Source organism: Paralichthys olivaceus, chromosome 3 (assembly GCF_024713975.1).
Source record: "Paralichthys olivaceus isolate ysfri-2021 chromosome 3, ASM2471397v2, whole genome shotgun sequence".
Lineage (NCBI taxonomy): Eukaryota > Metazoa > Chordata > Actinopteri > Pleuronectiformes > Paralichthyidae > Paralichthys > Paralichthys olivaceus.
The window spans coordinates 23,966,753-23,985,669 of NC_091095.1; the positions used below are offsets into that span (position 1 = coordinate 23,966,753).

The 18,917-nt window shown below is 39.0% G+C and overlaps 1 protein-coding gene across 1 annotated transcript in view; it reads right to left on the reverse strand.

The window, feature by feature from the left end:
- LOC109625321 (inactive N-acetylated-alpha-linked acidic dipeptidase-like protein 2) overlaps positions 1–18,917 on the reverse strand; it is a 428,309-nt gene that overhangs the window by 141,790 nt on the left and 267,602 nt on the right. The window contains exon 10 of the mRNA XM_020080522.2: positions 8,314–8,406. Within this exon, the coding sequence (XP_019936081.1) occupies positions 8,314–8,406 (93 nt within the window). The remainder of the gene's footprint in view (positions 1–8,313; positions 8,407–18,917) is intronic.

The following is an 18,917-nucleotide window of genomic DNA, read 5'->3' on the forward strand; positions in this document are numbered from 1 at the left end:
TACTAGTAATACTAGCAACACCTCTATCATTACAAATGATAAATAAACCCCTTCATTTGTGTTTGACTCAGTCTTTTCTAATGACTGTTGTACGTTCTAGGATCGAAAGAGTCCTCTCTAAGCTATCTGTACAAGTACACCGTCACACTGTCAGTTTCCAGTGACTCCTTTTTTCAAACCCAGAGCAGTTTCTGTAATGTGAGGTGACATTTTCTTACATCTGAAATATGATGTTGCTGAATGTGTAAGACTGAGACGTTAAGCTGATAACTCATATTGGCCTTCTTGCCTTCACTGCCTTTTAAAAATTGTACTCTGGGTCTGTTGATAACTTTGGACACACTGACAGCCACAAGTTTCCATGAAGGGTTTACTAGTTTGAAAAACTCTGTGTATTATTTGTTCTTTTCATAATCAACAAAAAAACAAAATCGGAAATTTAAAAAACACGTCTGTATTTTCACTTTGTGTCACTCTGCTGCTTCACGTGAACGAGCTCTGATCTCACATATATGAGGGTAAGAGAGGGCAGTGGAAGGAAATGCAGGTCGGATGTGTTACTGGCACGCCAGATGAGTTATCCACACTGATACTCTCAATATCTAAATATTGGCCCAGTTTTTAATTTCCTATTTTTGATCTGAGCAAAAAATCCAAACTACGAAAAACAAACCATTATTTGTATTTTGGTATCAGATTCATAAAAAAATAACGAAATAATGACTTGTTTTTAAATTATTATTCGGTTTTCTAATTGAATATGAAAAGAACAAATAATACACGGATTTGAAAAGATGACTTCATACATTTGTTGAAATACTTACAGAGGTCAATGGGTCAAGACCAACCAGACGTTCTGAATAATGTCGTACATGAACATGGTGAAGAGGAAATTCAGAAAAATGATATTTCAACAGTGTTTTCCAGGGAAACGCTCATCCACTCTAACACATAGAGAAACACACAAACATGAACGCTCCAGGCTTCTCTGTGAGAAATGCCTTACATTTTCTACAAAGGCCCTGCGTTGAGTGTGGATGCACAAAGCAGCTTCCTGCAGGGGAAAAGAAGAACAGAGCAAACCTCATCGCTCCAACACGGAGCACTGATGACTCTGTGTGAGAAAAGAGGTGCTTAGAGAAGCCTGCGAGCTTCGCCTGAGAATCTGACAATGTGTTATTGTACTGTGAGGAACTGCCGTGTAAATCACATGAGAGACCATAACTGTTAACTGCTTGAAATCAGTCAAATGTAAAAGTGCAATTAACTTTATTTGAATTTACAAAAGATAGACACACTGAAGACAAAATGAAGCATTGATAAAAAACACAAATATCGATGAAATAAAAAATAAAGAAAGGCATCTGAGGGATGAAGCATAAAATGCAATGCTGATTTATTTATATTGTAAAAATGACATTTCATTAGTATGTTAAATGTTGTCATCTACACAGTATGATTATTAAATTATTAATGTAATTATGTTTAAATAGACAAAAGTCAATTCAAAACATTTATACAACCTTCAGGTCTATAGGATGCAGAGTTACCTGGGACAGAATAGTTTTGTCACTTCCTGACTTCATTGTGACTTCTATGTGTCACTTTTCATACAACGTAATAATTTCCCAATGAATGCAGAGATATTTTACAAAATTTGTTTTCGTTATTTTTAATCCAAACGTCAATTATCTGAAGAAATCCTCCCAAGACATATTCAAACCAATTTTTTGGTGAAAAACTATCCATCGAATTATTTTGTACTCACACAAACAGTGGTGAAATGAATAACCTGCACTAGCTAAACTGGTGCAAATTTTAATAATAACATATATATATATATATACAGTATATATATATATATATATATATAGCTGTGTTCTCACTACCCAGAGGTTGGGGCAAATTATTACAGTTCACCAAGTACCATCTGAGTTTTAGAGTAGTCAGCTTTGTTTGCACCAAACATCTGTTGGTGCAGGCAATAGATGTGCAAACACTTTTTTTGTGTACCCTAAAAAGTTTGTGTGCAGCTGATATTTTAAGGTTAGAAACCAAACTGGTGTCAAACACCCTAATATTGTGACACTTAAGCTGTAACAGGGTTTACATGGGCTCTTACAAAGGCTGGAATTTGATCACCAGAATTGCAGGCCTGTCAAAGTCTTAAATATGTGAAGATTGTCAGAACTAGCACTTAAATATATTTGAAAAATGTTTTAAGAGAAATGTCCAACATGGATAACTGATGGTCTGCAACCACGCTGGTCAGAGGTGATCTCAGTATACTCGGCTTGGCTGTGAGAGAGATCATTGCATTTTGAGGGTTATTCGCTACAAGGCTACTTCACCTTATCTTCAATTAAAGGGAAGTTTAATCATTTCAGGGCTCGATATTCCTTCATATCTGTTGCACGTGACATAGGTCTTAAACTTAATTTATTATGGACTTAAAAATATATTAAATAGTCTTAAATTTAACATGTTGAAACCTGCAGAAATTCTCTTAACAGTTTTCTCTCTTTCCCTCAGAGTGAGGGGGTTAGATGCTGCTCGATGAACAAATAACTTGACATTTAACAGCCACCCACTGAAGTCAATTTATTCAAGCAACTATTCACATAACACTGAAAAGATCAAACTCTTTGTCTCTATTAAAAATGTATACCAACTATTGCTTGTGTATTGTATTGCTTCAGCCATTTCCCCTAACAAAATCATTGAGATCTTTACATTTGTGAAGCTCCTCTCTGGTGTGTAATGGCCAATAAAGGCTAGCAAATATCCGAATTTCAGTGGTGAGAGCCGGCTGTACAAAGAAGGTGGCCTTTTTTCATGAGTTACCCTGTGTCATTATTTACTGAATGGTTTATGGGCAGGAATTTGGAAAAAGTATGAATAACACCGTATGAGAGACTGCAATGTCATTTCAGTGCACCTTGAATATGTCCTCTATGTGTAACCAACCAATGCACTTCCTATGTTTCTTATTTCTCAGCCAAGTTTGCTCAACAACTTCTGGAAACCCTTCATTCCAGAACATATTCTGCTGTGAGTTGACATTCAGCACTGATAACCATTATTTTACACCTGCCAGTTCCATTGGGCTGCTTTGGGTCCAACTACAGGGCTGCTTACATCTGCATACGTTTCATTTTTATGCTGCTTATTGGTGTACAACATTGGAACCAAAGTTAAAAATAAATATTTTTAAGTAAGTTGCATGATAGTAGCAGCTTCATGCAAATTGGCCCTTTACATTATAATGGGCTGTATGACTCAAAGGCTTTGCGAATGTGCATGAATATTAATTCTGTTTAGGATAGCGACAAATGAGTGTGGAACAGACATGATCAAATGCCAACAACCAGTGAAAGAGTGGCTCCTTCCAGAGATTTGTGGCCCATATTATCTGTTTTAGTGGCCCATTATGGCTGCCTAATATCACACTGTAAATCAGCAAGGTAATTTTCCACCAGTGACTAAGCAGGACAGGTACGGTAGCAATGTGCTGCTGTGAGTGGAAAGGAGGGCAGGTGAGGTGGACACGTGGGGGCAAGGCAAGGGCACCATGGAGGGTCTTCTCTGCAGAGGGATAATTAAAAAAGATAAGGGCAGAAACAGCTGACTGAAAGGGTTGGTTTGCCATTTAAATATTAATAGGACATAATATGTTTGGAAATGACCTGAGTTGAAAAATGAGTCCATTTAAAACATGTCCAATATGTAACTACCCAAATCTTTCAGTGTTTTCTTGACTGATAATGCAATGTTTTATCTTTATTACACTTGTCCCTCAAATATCCCATAAATGGACAATGACTGAAGAAGCTCTGACCTGAAATAAACTATAAAAAGACAGGGGCAGGAAGGAACAGAGAAACCAAGAGACTGCAGACACATTAAGGCTGGTATTACTATTTTTGACAGCAGCGGATCAAGTGTGTTAGAACAAATCAAAGACTGTATACAGAGATAGACCTCATCTCTGATTCCTCCGATTCTATAAAAATGACGCCTATATGTTCCAGATAGATGTTCAACCATCTTTTGTGATGTTAATCTTGCTGATAGAGCCGATACATGCGCTCAACAAATTGCAAGTCGGTCACAGCCCATTTTTATTGCATCAAATATCTAATTAAAACCCCAAATTAGAGAAAAACCCTTGAGCATACATCAGTGTGATAAGAACTAACTAAAATGACATAAACCATCCTTGAGAAAATGAACTGAACATGTACATTGAGTTATTCTACCATGAAGCAATCCAGATTCTTTTTCTCCATTTTTGGGGATCTGTCATATTGCTCATCGTTACATATCCCACAGTCTATGTAATAATGATCATGGATGCTGGATGATGAGGGGGTTGCAGCACGCCCCTGCTCGCAAGGGGCTGTGAACAAAAAAAGTCCACAATAAATTGATGAAAAAAAGAATAATTCAAATAGCATTTATTTTGAAACATTATGAATGCTGCATAGTGGTAGGTCTGACGTAGATGTTTGTAAAATGTTTAGTGTATTTTCTGTGTATCTGAAAATGAAGACTAAGATAACTCAGTCAACAATGTATCAACTTCTGAGGAAGATCAAAACCTGTATTTCCTGTGAGAACTGTCCATAACTGAATATGGTTCTAAGCTGTGGTGACACACGGCAGGTTTTCTTTCTGTTGTGTAAATGCTGTACTCACAAATGCTGCTGCATTGCATGTACAATGACATCATTATACAGACTTCTCTCTGCACCCCCCACTGACTGACATCCAACGCTGCTGCCATGATCCTGCAGAGAAATGACCAGCTTGACTTGGTGCGTTCACACCAAACGTTTTCCTCGCGATGAGATTATATACAGAACTAACAGAATGACGACACATCACGCTCAAGTTGAAGTATTTGAACTGGTGATGCGATGTCATGAAAACCAAACAACGCTGAGAATGGAAGTCACAGGAGACAGATCCTAGCGAGCAGGTGATCAAACTGGCCATTGCTCAGCCTCAGGTAGCACTGAAGATGCTATCCAGTCACAGCCCCAGGAGGAGATGGTGAAATCCCCAGCACTCTTTGCACCTCTGGATGGTCTTGTGGGACCACACATAACAGAGCTGGAATCTACAGTGTTTCCCCAGCAGCTGAAATGCAGCGGTTCTAGTAGGTTCAGCCGTTAATCCTCCTCTCCTCTTTTCTGGAGGACACAGGGTGAATATTCGTGGGTAGTGTTTACACACATTGTTCATGTGAGGAACGTGATTAAACACAACTAAACAGGAGTAAAGCAGTAAAACAATTTGCTTCGCGTTTGGTGTGAACAACAGCATTAGCCATTTCGCAGCAACAGTTGAACACAGTCTTTTAAGACCTGCAGCATTTAACAGATAAACAAACGGGAATTGGTTGCAGAGGTTAAAGGGTAGAAGTAATTGGATGTATGAAATCCTCAGGTAAGTTGGACTCAAACATAACCCGACTGATGAATGCTAATGTTGGGATGTAAATGTGTTACTGTTTGTTGACACTGTAGCCATAAATAAATCCACAACTTAAACGTTATTCAGGTTGTTGTTGAGTTCAACGCTTTGTAATTTTGTCATCAGGGCAACAACCTACAATTATTTTAATTACTTTAATGATTCATTCAACTTTTCAAATAAAAGGATTTAATCTAATATGTGGCAAATGGTTTCCTACAGCAAGGTAACATATTTTAAAAGCTTATTTTGTTCATCTAGCAAAAAACCCCTGGAGTTTCCCGACAATAATACGAACAGAAAATGGAATTGGTGAATGACCCATTGTCAAACTTGTTACTAGTCAAATAAGAAACTAATGTTTCAGATGTAGTTGCTGCAGTTCATAGAAAGTAATTTAAATATTGAGCCGCATGCTTCTTAGTCACCACACACATTCAAACACCTGACAATCACCGACACTGCATGTATAAAACTGCGCCCACACTCCTACAGTACCAGGTAAGCTCTGAAGTCTCTGAAGTCATTAGAATGCTAATGTGTTTTTTAGGTTGTGATGTGCCTTATTTTAATATAAATATAGTAGGATTGACACCATGCAGTTTGTCATAATGGCATGTGCCACAAACTGTTCTTCTCTAAGCTCTTCTCTCTTGTCTCAGCAGAAAGTGACTCAGGGGTCTGATCGTGATGATCAGAGAGCGCTGAGTCATTCCAGTCTCTGTGTGACCTCCACCTTCAGAGGGCTGGTATATGTTTTCTTACTGAATAACATTGACTTGATTGACCTGTTAACTGTTGCTCAGGCCAGTATGACTAATACAGCAAAATCCAAGATGCCATAAAGGAAAAGAGTTAAGCTGGATAAAGTGAAAGTAAATTGTACCATCCAATATTAAAGCAGTTAATTAATTTGGAACTGGAAATGTCAGGGCAGAATAAAGCTGATCTTTTGAATATAATGAACATAGGAACATTCATCAAGAATAAAGAAATCCAAAGTAAATACAATTAAAGTCGATTATCCTGAAATGTTTAGGACACAGCATGAGATCAAAACAAAGACAAAATACATTCATTGACAAATAATGGGACCAAATCTAAATAAGAAATAATCTTTGCAAGGTTCATCTATATATTTAAAGAGTCCTCCAACTTGAATGGTCACATGTCACCTGTTCATACGCTTGAACACGACCCAAAGGACATTTGTTGTCATATAACAACAATAGAAGTGCATGTGTTCAAGTTGCAGAACAGCCACAGTTTGGTTTGGTTGGGTTGAGGTGTGGTTGTATTAATAAACCTGGTTTCACATGTAACATCACACAGGGACATGTCTGGTGAGAGATAAACTGGTGGGCTCAGACAGGACTGAGGTAGTGTACTTTTAGCATCCCTAACAACATACACATATCTCTTACACAGAGATGACACTGATAAGGGGCGGCTGTGGCTCAGGGATTAGAGCCAGAAGATCAGTGGGCAAGATACAGAACTTGTACGGATGCGTGTGTGAATGGGTGGATGTTAAACTGTATCAAGACTAGAAAAGCTCTATATAAATACAGAGCATTTACCTTAAGCTGCCTACATTTGATTCTTTCATAAATAATACGGGAGCTGTTATTTTAGACGTAAACAGTGAGAAAGATCAATGCAGCTCACGTAAGCACAGCACAACAGTTTGCCAACCTGCTTTGTTTCAATCATACAATATCATAATTCACAGTGTATGAGGTTTGGCTTTGTCCATGCTATATTGGGCTAGCTTTTACTCACAGCTACATAACTCCAACTCTGGTTATTGGACTATAACCAGAAGTTGATATCAAGAGCATGTTTTGACAATACCAGGCATTCAAGAAGCACTGTGGCAACGACAGAGATGCAATCCTCTCTATTATCGATTTGTTTATCGTCAAAATCGTCCTGGAGTTATTTCCAGGCATAAAAGACATTGTGTTGCTTTAAAGTACCATGTTTTGTCAACCCATCCATCAATCTATCCTTCAATCCATCCACCCCAAAATGAATCACTGCGCCTCATCACCTGACTTCCTCCTTTGCTCCTTTTATTATGTCTCAGACACTATATGCCAAGATGCTGGCATGTTCATTTTAACATAACAGTATTGGCACACAATGGATGACAGATGATGTTGTATGTATCTGCAGAGTGGACTTTTGAGGTCTTTTTTTAATATTTTGACATTTTGGGATTATGTTTATTATCTTTCTGATTGATAGAAACTAGGAAAAAGGATACAATGGTTAGCCAGACTGTCTGAAGATAAAATGATCTGTCTACCAGCACTTCTCAACACACTGATTAACACTTTATATAAGATTTGTTTGATTTGTGCAAAACTCTTAATAAAAATAATGTGTTGGCCTCTTTCTTGGCTGGGAGCAGTAGAATTCTGGATGATCGGCTGGTTCCCGCTGTTTCCAGCCTTTCTGTCTGTTATTGCATCATTTGAGGCAGACGGATATGACGGTGGTATTGATCTGTTTTGTCTACCTCTCTGTCAGTGAGTGCGCAGCTGTGTTTCCCAAAACCTCAAACTATTCATTTCATCTTATCCTTTATTTCTGCTGCTTGTCTTGAGCTCAAGCAAAATGGTGAAAAGCACTTTCATGAACAGGTAAATATAAAGTTTTTGCTCGACAGCACAGCACAGCACAAGTAGCTGTAAAATTGTTAATGACAGACAGTCAGTGAGCAGCTACATTTAAATATTAAGAAGAGATTGGTAATATGTTGAGTATATGTGTGTGTAAAGAGAAAGAGATATGTTCTCCAAGTAAAAACTCCAAAGCATTTGTACAAACCTGGGTTCCTCCTTCCTTTCAGGTATCCCACAACATTGTAGATCTTCTTGTAGGATAGCTGACTCCCAACCGTCAGTGTAATCTTCTTTCGTTCTAGAAAAAAAGAACAAAACAAGCTTTCAGATAAAGAAAATCCCCCATTTCCTTCAAAGGATGTCAAATAATTATCCTTGTGTTGACCATCAATTGTCAATTTGAACACTAAATCATGATTTCTCTCCATTGTGGTGATATGCGAGGATAACGAACAGCCATTGTAAATAGTCTGTATTTATGTTTTGCACTTTTCTAGTCTTGATTACCACTCAAAGCACTTTACAGTACAGTAACATTTTAAGAATCATGTTCGACAAGTGAGATTCATACAAAACATCCCAGTTTGACTCCACTCCTGTGATCATGTCTGTGTGTGTGTGTCTGTGTGTGCGTGTGTACATGTGTGTCTTTGTGAGTTTGTACGCAAAACATTATATTTATTATTTGAGGTCAATTTGGATTTAACAGTGGGATGAGAACAGTAGGAGAGCTTTAAGTGTTAATCACCAAAACACATTATGTGCATGTGTGCGTGTCATTTCGATGCATTACTCTTGGCCAATGAGAGAACTCCTCACGACGGCTGTGATGAGTGGCTTTTCAGGTGCTGACGTCTCACTCGCTCCACTTCGACACATCCACTCAGCGCTCGTGTTTCATTGTAAACTCTCAATGTTGTTTGTATGTTTGTTTCTTCTTAATTCTTATAATGGGATTCACCTTTGTCCAAAAAATGTTGGTATTAACATATTCGCAACAATGTACAGGCAGAGGAGGGCAGTGGAGAGCAAACCCTGGACACCTGTTCACTTGGATTACACACCCTGACCTGTTCAATACAAGGGTTAACATCCATTATAAAAAAAAAAATTTTTTAACCACTGATGGTCTGTAATGAAATGCACTGACCTGTGTTTTCCACTTCTATCTTCTCACATTACAATAAGGCCTGGTGCACTCTAGATGATGTTCAACTCTTAACAGATTTAAAAACAACGGAGACCACAGACACAACGACAAATTCAACCAATTTTAGAATTACAATCGTCAGAAACATGATGAGTTGGTCAGAATGTAAGACCACACACAGGAACTCACGTGATGTACCGCCACATGAGAAGAAAAACAAACATGGAGTAAAATCAACGCTGTGCGCTTGCTACACTAGCATGTGTTCTGTTTTGCAGCGAAAAACAGAATAAGGAGAATAAAATATGTGACTGAAAAGAAGCTGGAGGCGACTTGGAAATGTACTGTTGTTTTTAGTTTCAGCGATAAAAGTACACATCTGCTTGATGACGCTTACTGGTCAGCTCGCTCTCATTGGCAAGTTCCGCGTGAGCCAATTGTTGCTAATGTGAAACATGTTTGATGTTTATGATTTAAGTTTGAAGACACAGTCATAAGAAGCTTATTTTGTTATTTTGTAAACTCCTTGTGGTTACACAACAACTTTAAACTAAGTAACACATTAACAATTGACTGACTCTTGGTGCTGGTAATTGTTCAATGTTACCAAAAAAAATTGAGACTAATGTTTATTCAGGAATAAAAGGAATTCAACACAGGTATTTGTTTCTAGCCTCCAGAATGTTTTTTGGTGATATACACTCAAAGTGACTCTACTTTTCACATTCTGGTCTTAATTTAACCCTGTAAAAGAATGAATAAGAAACAAAAATATATGATAAATGTATTGTTCACAGCTGAAGGTCTGAACAAAACAGAAGAGGAAGACACACGCACATGCACACGCACACACAGTGCCACACAATGCAATTGGCAGAGCAGTCAGTGTATAATGTGTCTGCCAGCTCTGCTTCCTTGCTGGACAGAGCTCCAGGGGCTGTTGGTGGCTGGATATCTGAGGGAAATAAAGAGAGGTGCCAGTAAAGATGTGAAGCAGGGGCTCAAACTGTGTGTGACAGAGGTCCCTTGCATACAGCCGCACCACAGCACGACAGCCCACTTTCCCGGCCCATGCTTTCCTCCTGTTTAATACATTATAAAAATTCACTGCCTTTTTTCTCATAGGCGCCATTTATCACTTTTGACACTGGCACAAATGACTTTGGCTAAAGAGCCGGGATGGAACATGTGGCCCCGTTTGTGTATTCAATCTGCAGACGCACACAGCCAGAGAGATTTGTCATAGAGTAATTCCACCTCATGATGAATGGGTTTACAGATAGGGCTGTTTTTACAGGTAAGAGGTGACTCGAAGTTAAGTTTTGAGAGATGATGAAAATATTTAAAGGGACTGCAGTATTTGTCCCGTGTCTTTTACAAGGTAAATGAAATGTGAAAAGTGAGAGCAGATATGCCCATTGCTCCCCTCTGTATGTTTCTGCCAACAGACGAAAATAATTCTCTACCTGCTCGCTTCCAAACAGTGACAGAAACAGTGAATATCAATGGTAGGATTCATCCGGATTTCACCATTGTGTAACAGACCCACATGCTTAGTGACACAACTAACTACGCTGTCACAAGTATTTTCTTCTTGTGTATTTCAGGATTTTCCAGTCAAAACATCCGGGTGTCGGAGAGGGGTTAGACAAACTGCCCCCCACGGACGGCACAGGGTTTCAGTCACTGAAATCAGCCTTAAAACAGGAAACTTAACCTATGTCTGCATCAGGGAACATCACCATGACAGATCCTTTTCCTTACAAGTGTTTACAAACAGAAACCAACAAATCCTGTACAGCACACCTTCAAGTGCTAATTAATATTTAAAGAATAAACTTACTTTATATAATATATGCCTGTATGTATGTTAGCATTGCTACTGTCGTCATGTTGGCACACTGACTTTAGTCACTGTGTTATAAGTTAACTCTAATGCATAAGTCAAGTCCAATGTATGTTCAATGTATGTTACTGCCACTGGATGCTTGAATTTCCTTCGGGATCAATAAAGTATCTATCTATCTATCTTTAGCCAACATAGCATTACTGACAGCACATAACTGCTTGCATTTGTCAAGTTGTTAGGCACATTTTTATCTTGTAAAAAAAACAAAAAACAAGTGTATGTCCCTGTGCTTAGGGTCTTCTTATCTTAGTCCAAGAAAAAGACTTAACAAGGACTGAGGCATGCAACATTTTATACTGTCCTTTTAAGTTTGGGTAAAATAAAAGGTGAACCCCCATAGTAAGGTTTTTGAATGAGATCAACAAGAAGCTACGATTGTTACAACGTCTGACGTATTTGATTTACTTATAAAGTGCTATTTGACAAATGATTGACTCATTCATTTTAGATTACTGTGATTTTCATGTTAATAAAACCTATGTATACATGTTTCTACCATAATAACGGTCTTGGAGCACCACATACACCGTATTGCTCACATTTTGGTGGTGATTTAAAACTTGTTGCTACATGACAGTAATCACAGCTTGCAATAAAGTGAGCTGATTTTTATCAGCCACAGACCCATACATTTAAACCGTAAGTGCCACCTAATGAAAAGAGCTGATATAGAGTCTAAATTCAGAGGCATCTCAGAGCTGTTCTCTGCAGGGAATTAAATGCAGAGTTGAGAAGAAAAATCAGTTAGTGAATGTGGGAAACCTGCACACAGTAATCAATAGCGGTGTAATTAAAGGGCCTGGGAGTCCTTTCTATAAAGCCATTTCAAGTTGTTCTGCTTCGCTCGCCTCTCCCTCCACAGCCTTGCAATGTAATTGCCACGGAAATCTGTTACACTTTTGGCATTTGTTCTGAGCGGGAGAGGGGGTGAGAGAGAGAGAGAGAGAGAGAGAGAGAGAGAGAGAGAAAGAGAGACAGAGAGACAGAAAGAGAGAGAGAGAGAGAGGAGAGAGAGAAAGAATTGGGGATGCATATAGGTTAAAAAGTTAAGAGAGGAAACAAAATGAAGACAAAATTTGAATTTAGAATTCAGGCACAGCTTTGATTCTTCTAACTCTAATTGGAGAGAGAGAGATGCATAAAGGTTAAAAAGTTAAAAGGGAAGGAAACAAGACAAAGACAGAATTTGAATTCAGGATTCAATGCTTTGATTCTTCTGACTCTAATTGGTTTAAGGTGAACGTGTTGGATTACATGTGCATGTGCGTGGACAGACACACATACATAAGCTGTTTTCAGAGACATCCAGGGAATGTCCGCACAACAACACAGCAGGAGATTCTGCAGTCAGACAGAAATCTCCAGACTATTCACGAGAGGGGTGGCACAAAGGCAAGGGCAGGATGTACTATGTTCCACGTTCTGAATCCTTCAAATGATCCCCTGCTGTATTGTCACATCGGCTTTATCAGTTTATTAGTTAGTTAGTCGGGTGAGAAAGTCTGGAGTCTCTCTCTCACATGCAGCCTCTCTAGGGAATGTGACTATCCAGAGGTCAGTGTCTGAAAGCAGCGATCAATTGAGTGATCAATAGATCGATAAATAGTCAGAGAGAAGGGGGGAGGCAGAATTAAACTATTATGATTTAGATACATATTAAGATTGATTAAAAACTTAGCATCTTCATCTAAACTGTCAAAGTACATTTGTCAGTGTTGTAAGTAATATTGTTGTAAATTGACTGCACATCTTCAAAGCTGATACACTTGTATGGTTGTGGCTGGTGACATTTAGTTCCATTTAAGTTAAGCTCCATCAACAGTGAACGTGAACACAACAGTGTGCTCCAAATGTTGTGCTTTGACCTCAACATCAATCCTCCAGGATGAACTGGAAGTGACTCATGCATGTGTCTGAATAAAATCAGGATTTTACACACACATTGGTCATTAAGTCTTGCAGCCAAGTTCATCCCAGATTAAAAGAAAACGATGCCACTTATTATATTGTCAATAAGCTCTAAGAGAACATTATGACTAACCACAAATAAAGATTTAATAGTTGTAAATGAGCCAACCTCCTCAATCAAACGTTTAAGTGGTGTTTTATGATGTGCAGGCAGGATGATGTGATTCTACTTCTACTAGCCCCTGCAGTCTTGTCATCAACCTACCCTCACCCCAGTGATGCTTCAAGTACGACAAGAAGTGTGTACATGCTTCTCAACAGCAGGAACATGTGTGTGGTGTCATGTCCGTGCATGTGTAAACGTGTGAGGGCAATCAGTCCGTCTCGCCAGGGTAAACAGGAGCTTGCGGCACACCTAGAGGTAGTGATGGACTAGCTGGGTAATTGTCTGGTCAACAGACAGACCTCTCAAATATAGAGCCAAAGCCGCAAGGCCTGATGGGGACAGAGTGTGTTCAGTGAATTAATCAATCTAAAAGAGCTGAAGATGAGAGAGGTGGACGTGCCCTATCTCTCTCTCTCTCTCTCTCTCTCTGTCTCTCTCACTCACACACACACACACACACACACACACACACACCAATCTCCATCACATCAGAGCACATTACATTGACTTATATTGATTTCCTGGAAACTTACACCTTTCACCTTAACCACAGCAGCTACTTGCCTAAACCTGACCTAACCTTGTCTTCTAACATTGTTCCCCTGAAGAAAAGTCCCCATGTGCCCTGCGACTGTGTATTTAGGTCCCCACAACATAAGTAGCACATGCACACACACATACACACAAGACTCTTAAATGTATCACTGCTTAACTCAGGTTTTGTCACTTTTTCAGGAAGGTGTAAAATAATGTGAAACGGGAAGACATTTGGATGTGCTGGTCTTGTGTGTACACCACAAATCATCTTTTAACTGCTTGGATGCTAAATGGTTAGTAAGGAGCCCAAAGAGCCAGATGTATTCAGGAATCTTTGCATAGGATTATTTTGCAAAGCTAGACAAGATGAGCTTTCTAGCAAACATATATTGAAAACATAAAAACAAAGCACTGATAGAACTTAAAATGAGCGAGAATCTCTTAAAAGATCCATTAATCACGACTGGAAACAAGTGTGGCAAATAAACACTAGTATACATGAACATATTTGTACACACACAGTAATGAAAGTATTGTGAGGGCAACCGCACAATCTCTTTAAGGTCTGGCGATCTCCACGGAGGCCCCCTGAGCAATTAACCAATGACCAGCCAATACAGCCAGCCTTAATTGAATGGGAATTAAAAGAGAAAAATAAGTAGAAAGGGAATTAAAAGGAGAGGAGAAAAAAATGAAAGAGGGCAGGCAGATGGAAACAAATGATACTGGGATCCCAAGAGTGGTCAGAGGTGCAGCCAATCGATTGGAGACAGATTACATCTCTCTCGTGCTCGCTCTCCCTTTTTTTCCCCCCTTTTGTCTCTCACTCTCTAATTCCAATTCTCTCCCTCTTTCCAACTCATTGGATGTAATAGGAACACTTTGAAAAGACGCCTACCTTGCAGGACAATTGGATGTACATCAAGCTTGGGCTGCACTGAGAGCGGGGACAATGTTAGACACACACACACACACACATACACACACAAACACTCTCTCTGTGTCTCTCTCAGATTGAGGACTCCTAAACCAGAGCAGCCTCTGACACACTATGTGGATACAGGACATACAATAAATATCCACTGACATAAATATACAGTACTACTTAAAAAAAAAATCATGATCTACAGCATATCATTGAGAGACCCTCCCAAACCACTGAAGAGACAGTAAACCAATATAAACTTAAAGTATATCAAATATTATATCAAACAGTAAGTATCCAAAAGTGACAAGTAAAAGCTACCGGATCAAAAAATAAATAAAAAATACAAATCTGAAATTGTGTGAAATACCACCAGGAGAGTAGCTCACTCAGCACAATAAGACCCCTGCACTGATGGATCAACTGCACTCATGTGTCCACTGGTTTTTGGGGGTATAGCATTGATTGTCTGTGTGAGTCACTTGGGCATGGGTGTGTGACAGTAACAAACTTGGTGTGTGTGTGTGTGCGTGACTGACTGTTATCTGTGCAACATGGGAAACAGCAGAAAGCAGTGTTCCAGTCAGTGACCAGCAGCTTGGATTTATTGGGGAATAAATGGAAATGGACAGACCGTACACGTGCACAATGGGAAAACATGCTGGCAACAGGAGATGACGATTCCCTCGCATCCACCGCGAAAAACTGCTGGGGTAGGATGTAGGGAAGGAGGGGGAATGAGTGAGTGGGGGCTTGAGGGAAAGACGAAGGATTGAGAATGAGGAAGAGCGGGAGCAGAAGGTGGCAGTGTGGTAGAGGCATACGGTGAGGATGCTGGGATAAAAAGGGATTTATACTCTTAAATGTGAGAATTAGCGCTTAATACTGTATCATCTCATCTCTCCTTTTCTTCCACATAGATACACACTCTGCCTAACCACATACACCAGCCATACACCTCAACATGCTTGATCCCTCTAGTTGAGCAGCACTACAGGGAATTATGCACAAATTGCTCAATTTAATCAAATCAGTTGCATAATGGTTAAAAAATGACACATAGAAGCAGAATAGACAGACCTGTTGAACAAATCTACTTGAGTGTCATTCCTCAACCTAACCCACATGGGATTAGTTGCTCAAATGGTCTTCCTTTTGGACATGATGAGATCCTACCCAATACACCTTTCATCATATTCAATAAATATTTCCTCTAGCTGTCCACTGTGTGCACAATGTGGAAGCTGTTCCTACACAGTTATGACTCTGTTTATGGGAAACAAACAAAGTGGCTTTGACCGAGCCACACAAGACTATTCTAGCCAATCCCCAACAAGGAGGCGTTTGGGCTTGTCATATAGTTCCAACAGCATAATTGAATTTTCATGCAGGAGAGGAGAAAAAAGCCAAGGAGGAGAAAATCAGAGCAAAAACTAAAAAAAAAAAAAGGAATTCTATAATCAGACAAGGGCAAAGAGCTGCATAAACATCAGGGAAGCTTTCCAACGGCGGAGACTGCATTGCCAAGACTGGGACAGAAAATCAGCCGTGGACTTATGAGGTGGGAACAGCTAGTACTCCGAATTACATGCACACAGATACAGACTCACAAGGCCAGTAACAAGTTCAGCCAGCTCACCAAAGCAGAGGCCCAGAGTCCTGGTAGTCCCAGTGGCCAGAGACCCCAGGGAGTTGAAAGACATGAACATGGAATATTAAAAAAAAAAAAAAAAAATAGATGGATTAGCACATTTTTTTGGAAACATACATTGTTCTCAGATATGAACCAGAATTACTTTGATATTCCTGAGTTTTCCTCCAGAGCTGCCATTCTATTGATATGATTTAAATAACTCCACAATTATTGAATGGATTGTTGGGAAATTTGGTTCAGATACAGTTTGTCCAATACTATAGTTTATGACCAAAACCTGCAAAAGTAACCTCACCTACATCTTTACTTTATCTTAGGTGCTCAGTAGTAAATATTAGGACAATGAAACTCTAACTATGAACAACAATTGGAACAATAGATTTTTTAGTAAACTCTATGCATCTTCATTTGCCTCAAAAATCATTTTCATTGTTGTGAGAGCCACAAATGTAAGATAAATTCACCCACCGTACTGAAGAGGTGGCAGCTACATATTTCAGAATGTATGATAAATACGGTTACATATCACTGGAGGTAGTAAAGCAATACACTGATTTGTGATTTAATTGAACAGCCCCTTTAAAGTCATTCCATCACTGCTTATTTCACCTTGTTCACTATTGTATTCAGTTCTCCTGCTTGGCTTCTTTGTGCTCCAGTCTCTCTATATTTCTACCAACCACTCTCCCATTTGAATAACAGGAAGATGTCCTCACTACCCTCTTATCATCTATTCATCTTTCTCAGGGACTATATATTTATTTTCTTTCCTTGTCTTTTTTGAGTAATATATTCTGCTCGAATTTATATGTGCCTGTAAAATACTGCCCCAATTCCTTCATATTTCAGCGGCGTGCTTTGCCCTCAAGGAGGAATGTGGAAACAATCATCAAGTTCATTCATAAGAAAGTATCTGTTTAATGTAATCTTGCTATTCATTTTCCTTTTGTGTGAAGGACAGTCTCATTGGCTCCTCCGGTACGATCTTGTCCCTGCATCTCTTCTCTCACCTCATTCACAATAGGTTAATTAACAACTGCTTCATTTATGATGATCTGACCATGAGGCTCACCCAAGAGCCAAGTCACATTTCAAGGCAATCAAAATTGTACTGCAATAAAATAAGTTCAAGTAATTAAGCAGCACAAAATAACAAGAGCAAGGACGGCATTCAACTACAATAAAACAGGAATGTAATAAAAAGGGTTAGAGAGCAGGTCTCTATATAAAGTTCCTTTGACTGCAAATGTTTTTAGAGGCTTTATTTTAGATTGAAATAATGAAGTGAAAGAAACATTCTACATGAGTCACTGACCAGCCTGCTGGGCGACAGGTACAACAGCCTATAACGTATAGATTAAATGTTATCTCTGCATGCCTCCTTACCTTTATTCCTATTGCTTTTTCCTTATCCGCACTTAGGGTCAACAGATATGGGCTCTTTAAGCTCAACACCAAAACACTTTGGATTGAAGGAGCGAAGAGCAATTACTTTGTGGCTTAGAAAAGTGGAGACATTTCTGAAGCAGCATTCTGAGGCTAAGAGCTGTTCATTTTCCTCTCCTGGCATCTATTAAAGCCCTGAAACCCCAAATATGTCCTCTAAAATTACATTCTTAGGTTTTTCGGCTATCAAAAAATATCTTCAGGTGTTTGATGTATGTAACTAGTTGAAGAGTAGATTGTATAGGTGAGCTTACAAGTTGATGTGTTGGAAGGGTTTTTTATCCCATCCCTCAAGTTGACTGGATTGGCACCTTATGCATGTGTAATATTTGAAACCCTGGCAGTCTGAAATCATTTTCTGGACACTGCTATAGGCAAACTGCAGAAGGTGGAAACTCAGATCAGCAATTTCCAAAACTAGTGAAACTGTTGCTGAGGTTAAAGGTTCAGTGTGTAAGATTTAGGTGAGAGGAATTGTTGGCAGAAATTGAATATAAAATAATCCTAGTGAGGTTTTCACTGGTGTGTAATCATCTCAATTGTATGAATTGTTTATAGTTTTTTTTACAATAGAATGGGCCCTTTATATCTGAAAACTTTATATTTACATGTTGGGGGGGCCGCCATGTTTTAAGCTGTCCTCCAAACTGGAAGAAATGTTGTTGGTTGAAATATGTTTTAATGGATCTGAGAGTGATTATATAAGTGAATAAACAAATGAGATAAATGTCAGTGGGAAATAGGAAATCAGGGGTTTCTGCTTGCCAGTGTTTCTGCTACTACTATATTTTCAACGGTTTCTACCACGTATGAGCTTTTTGCTAACACTAGTAAATGAATACATACATAATGATAAAATCATATGAAGTCACGCAAATTAGCTCTGCATTCATCCAAGGTAGCATCAATGAAGAAAGACAGAGGCACTCATAATGCATCACATCAGTTCAGATGTAGACAGATGATATGCTGCATTAAACTGGCCTCACAATGTAAACCAGCAGATCTCTCTAATCTTTGACTGCCTCTGATCTACTCGTCCCTCCCAGTCTTCTCCATATTGAGGGCAAAATTACCCTTCTCTATTTTGAGGTAACCACTGATCCCATAGATC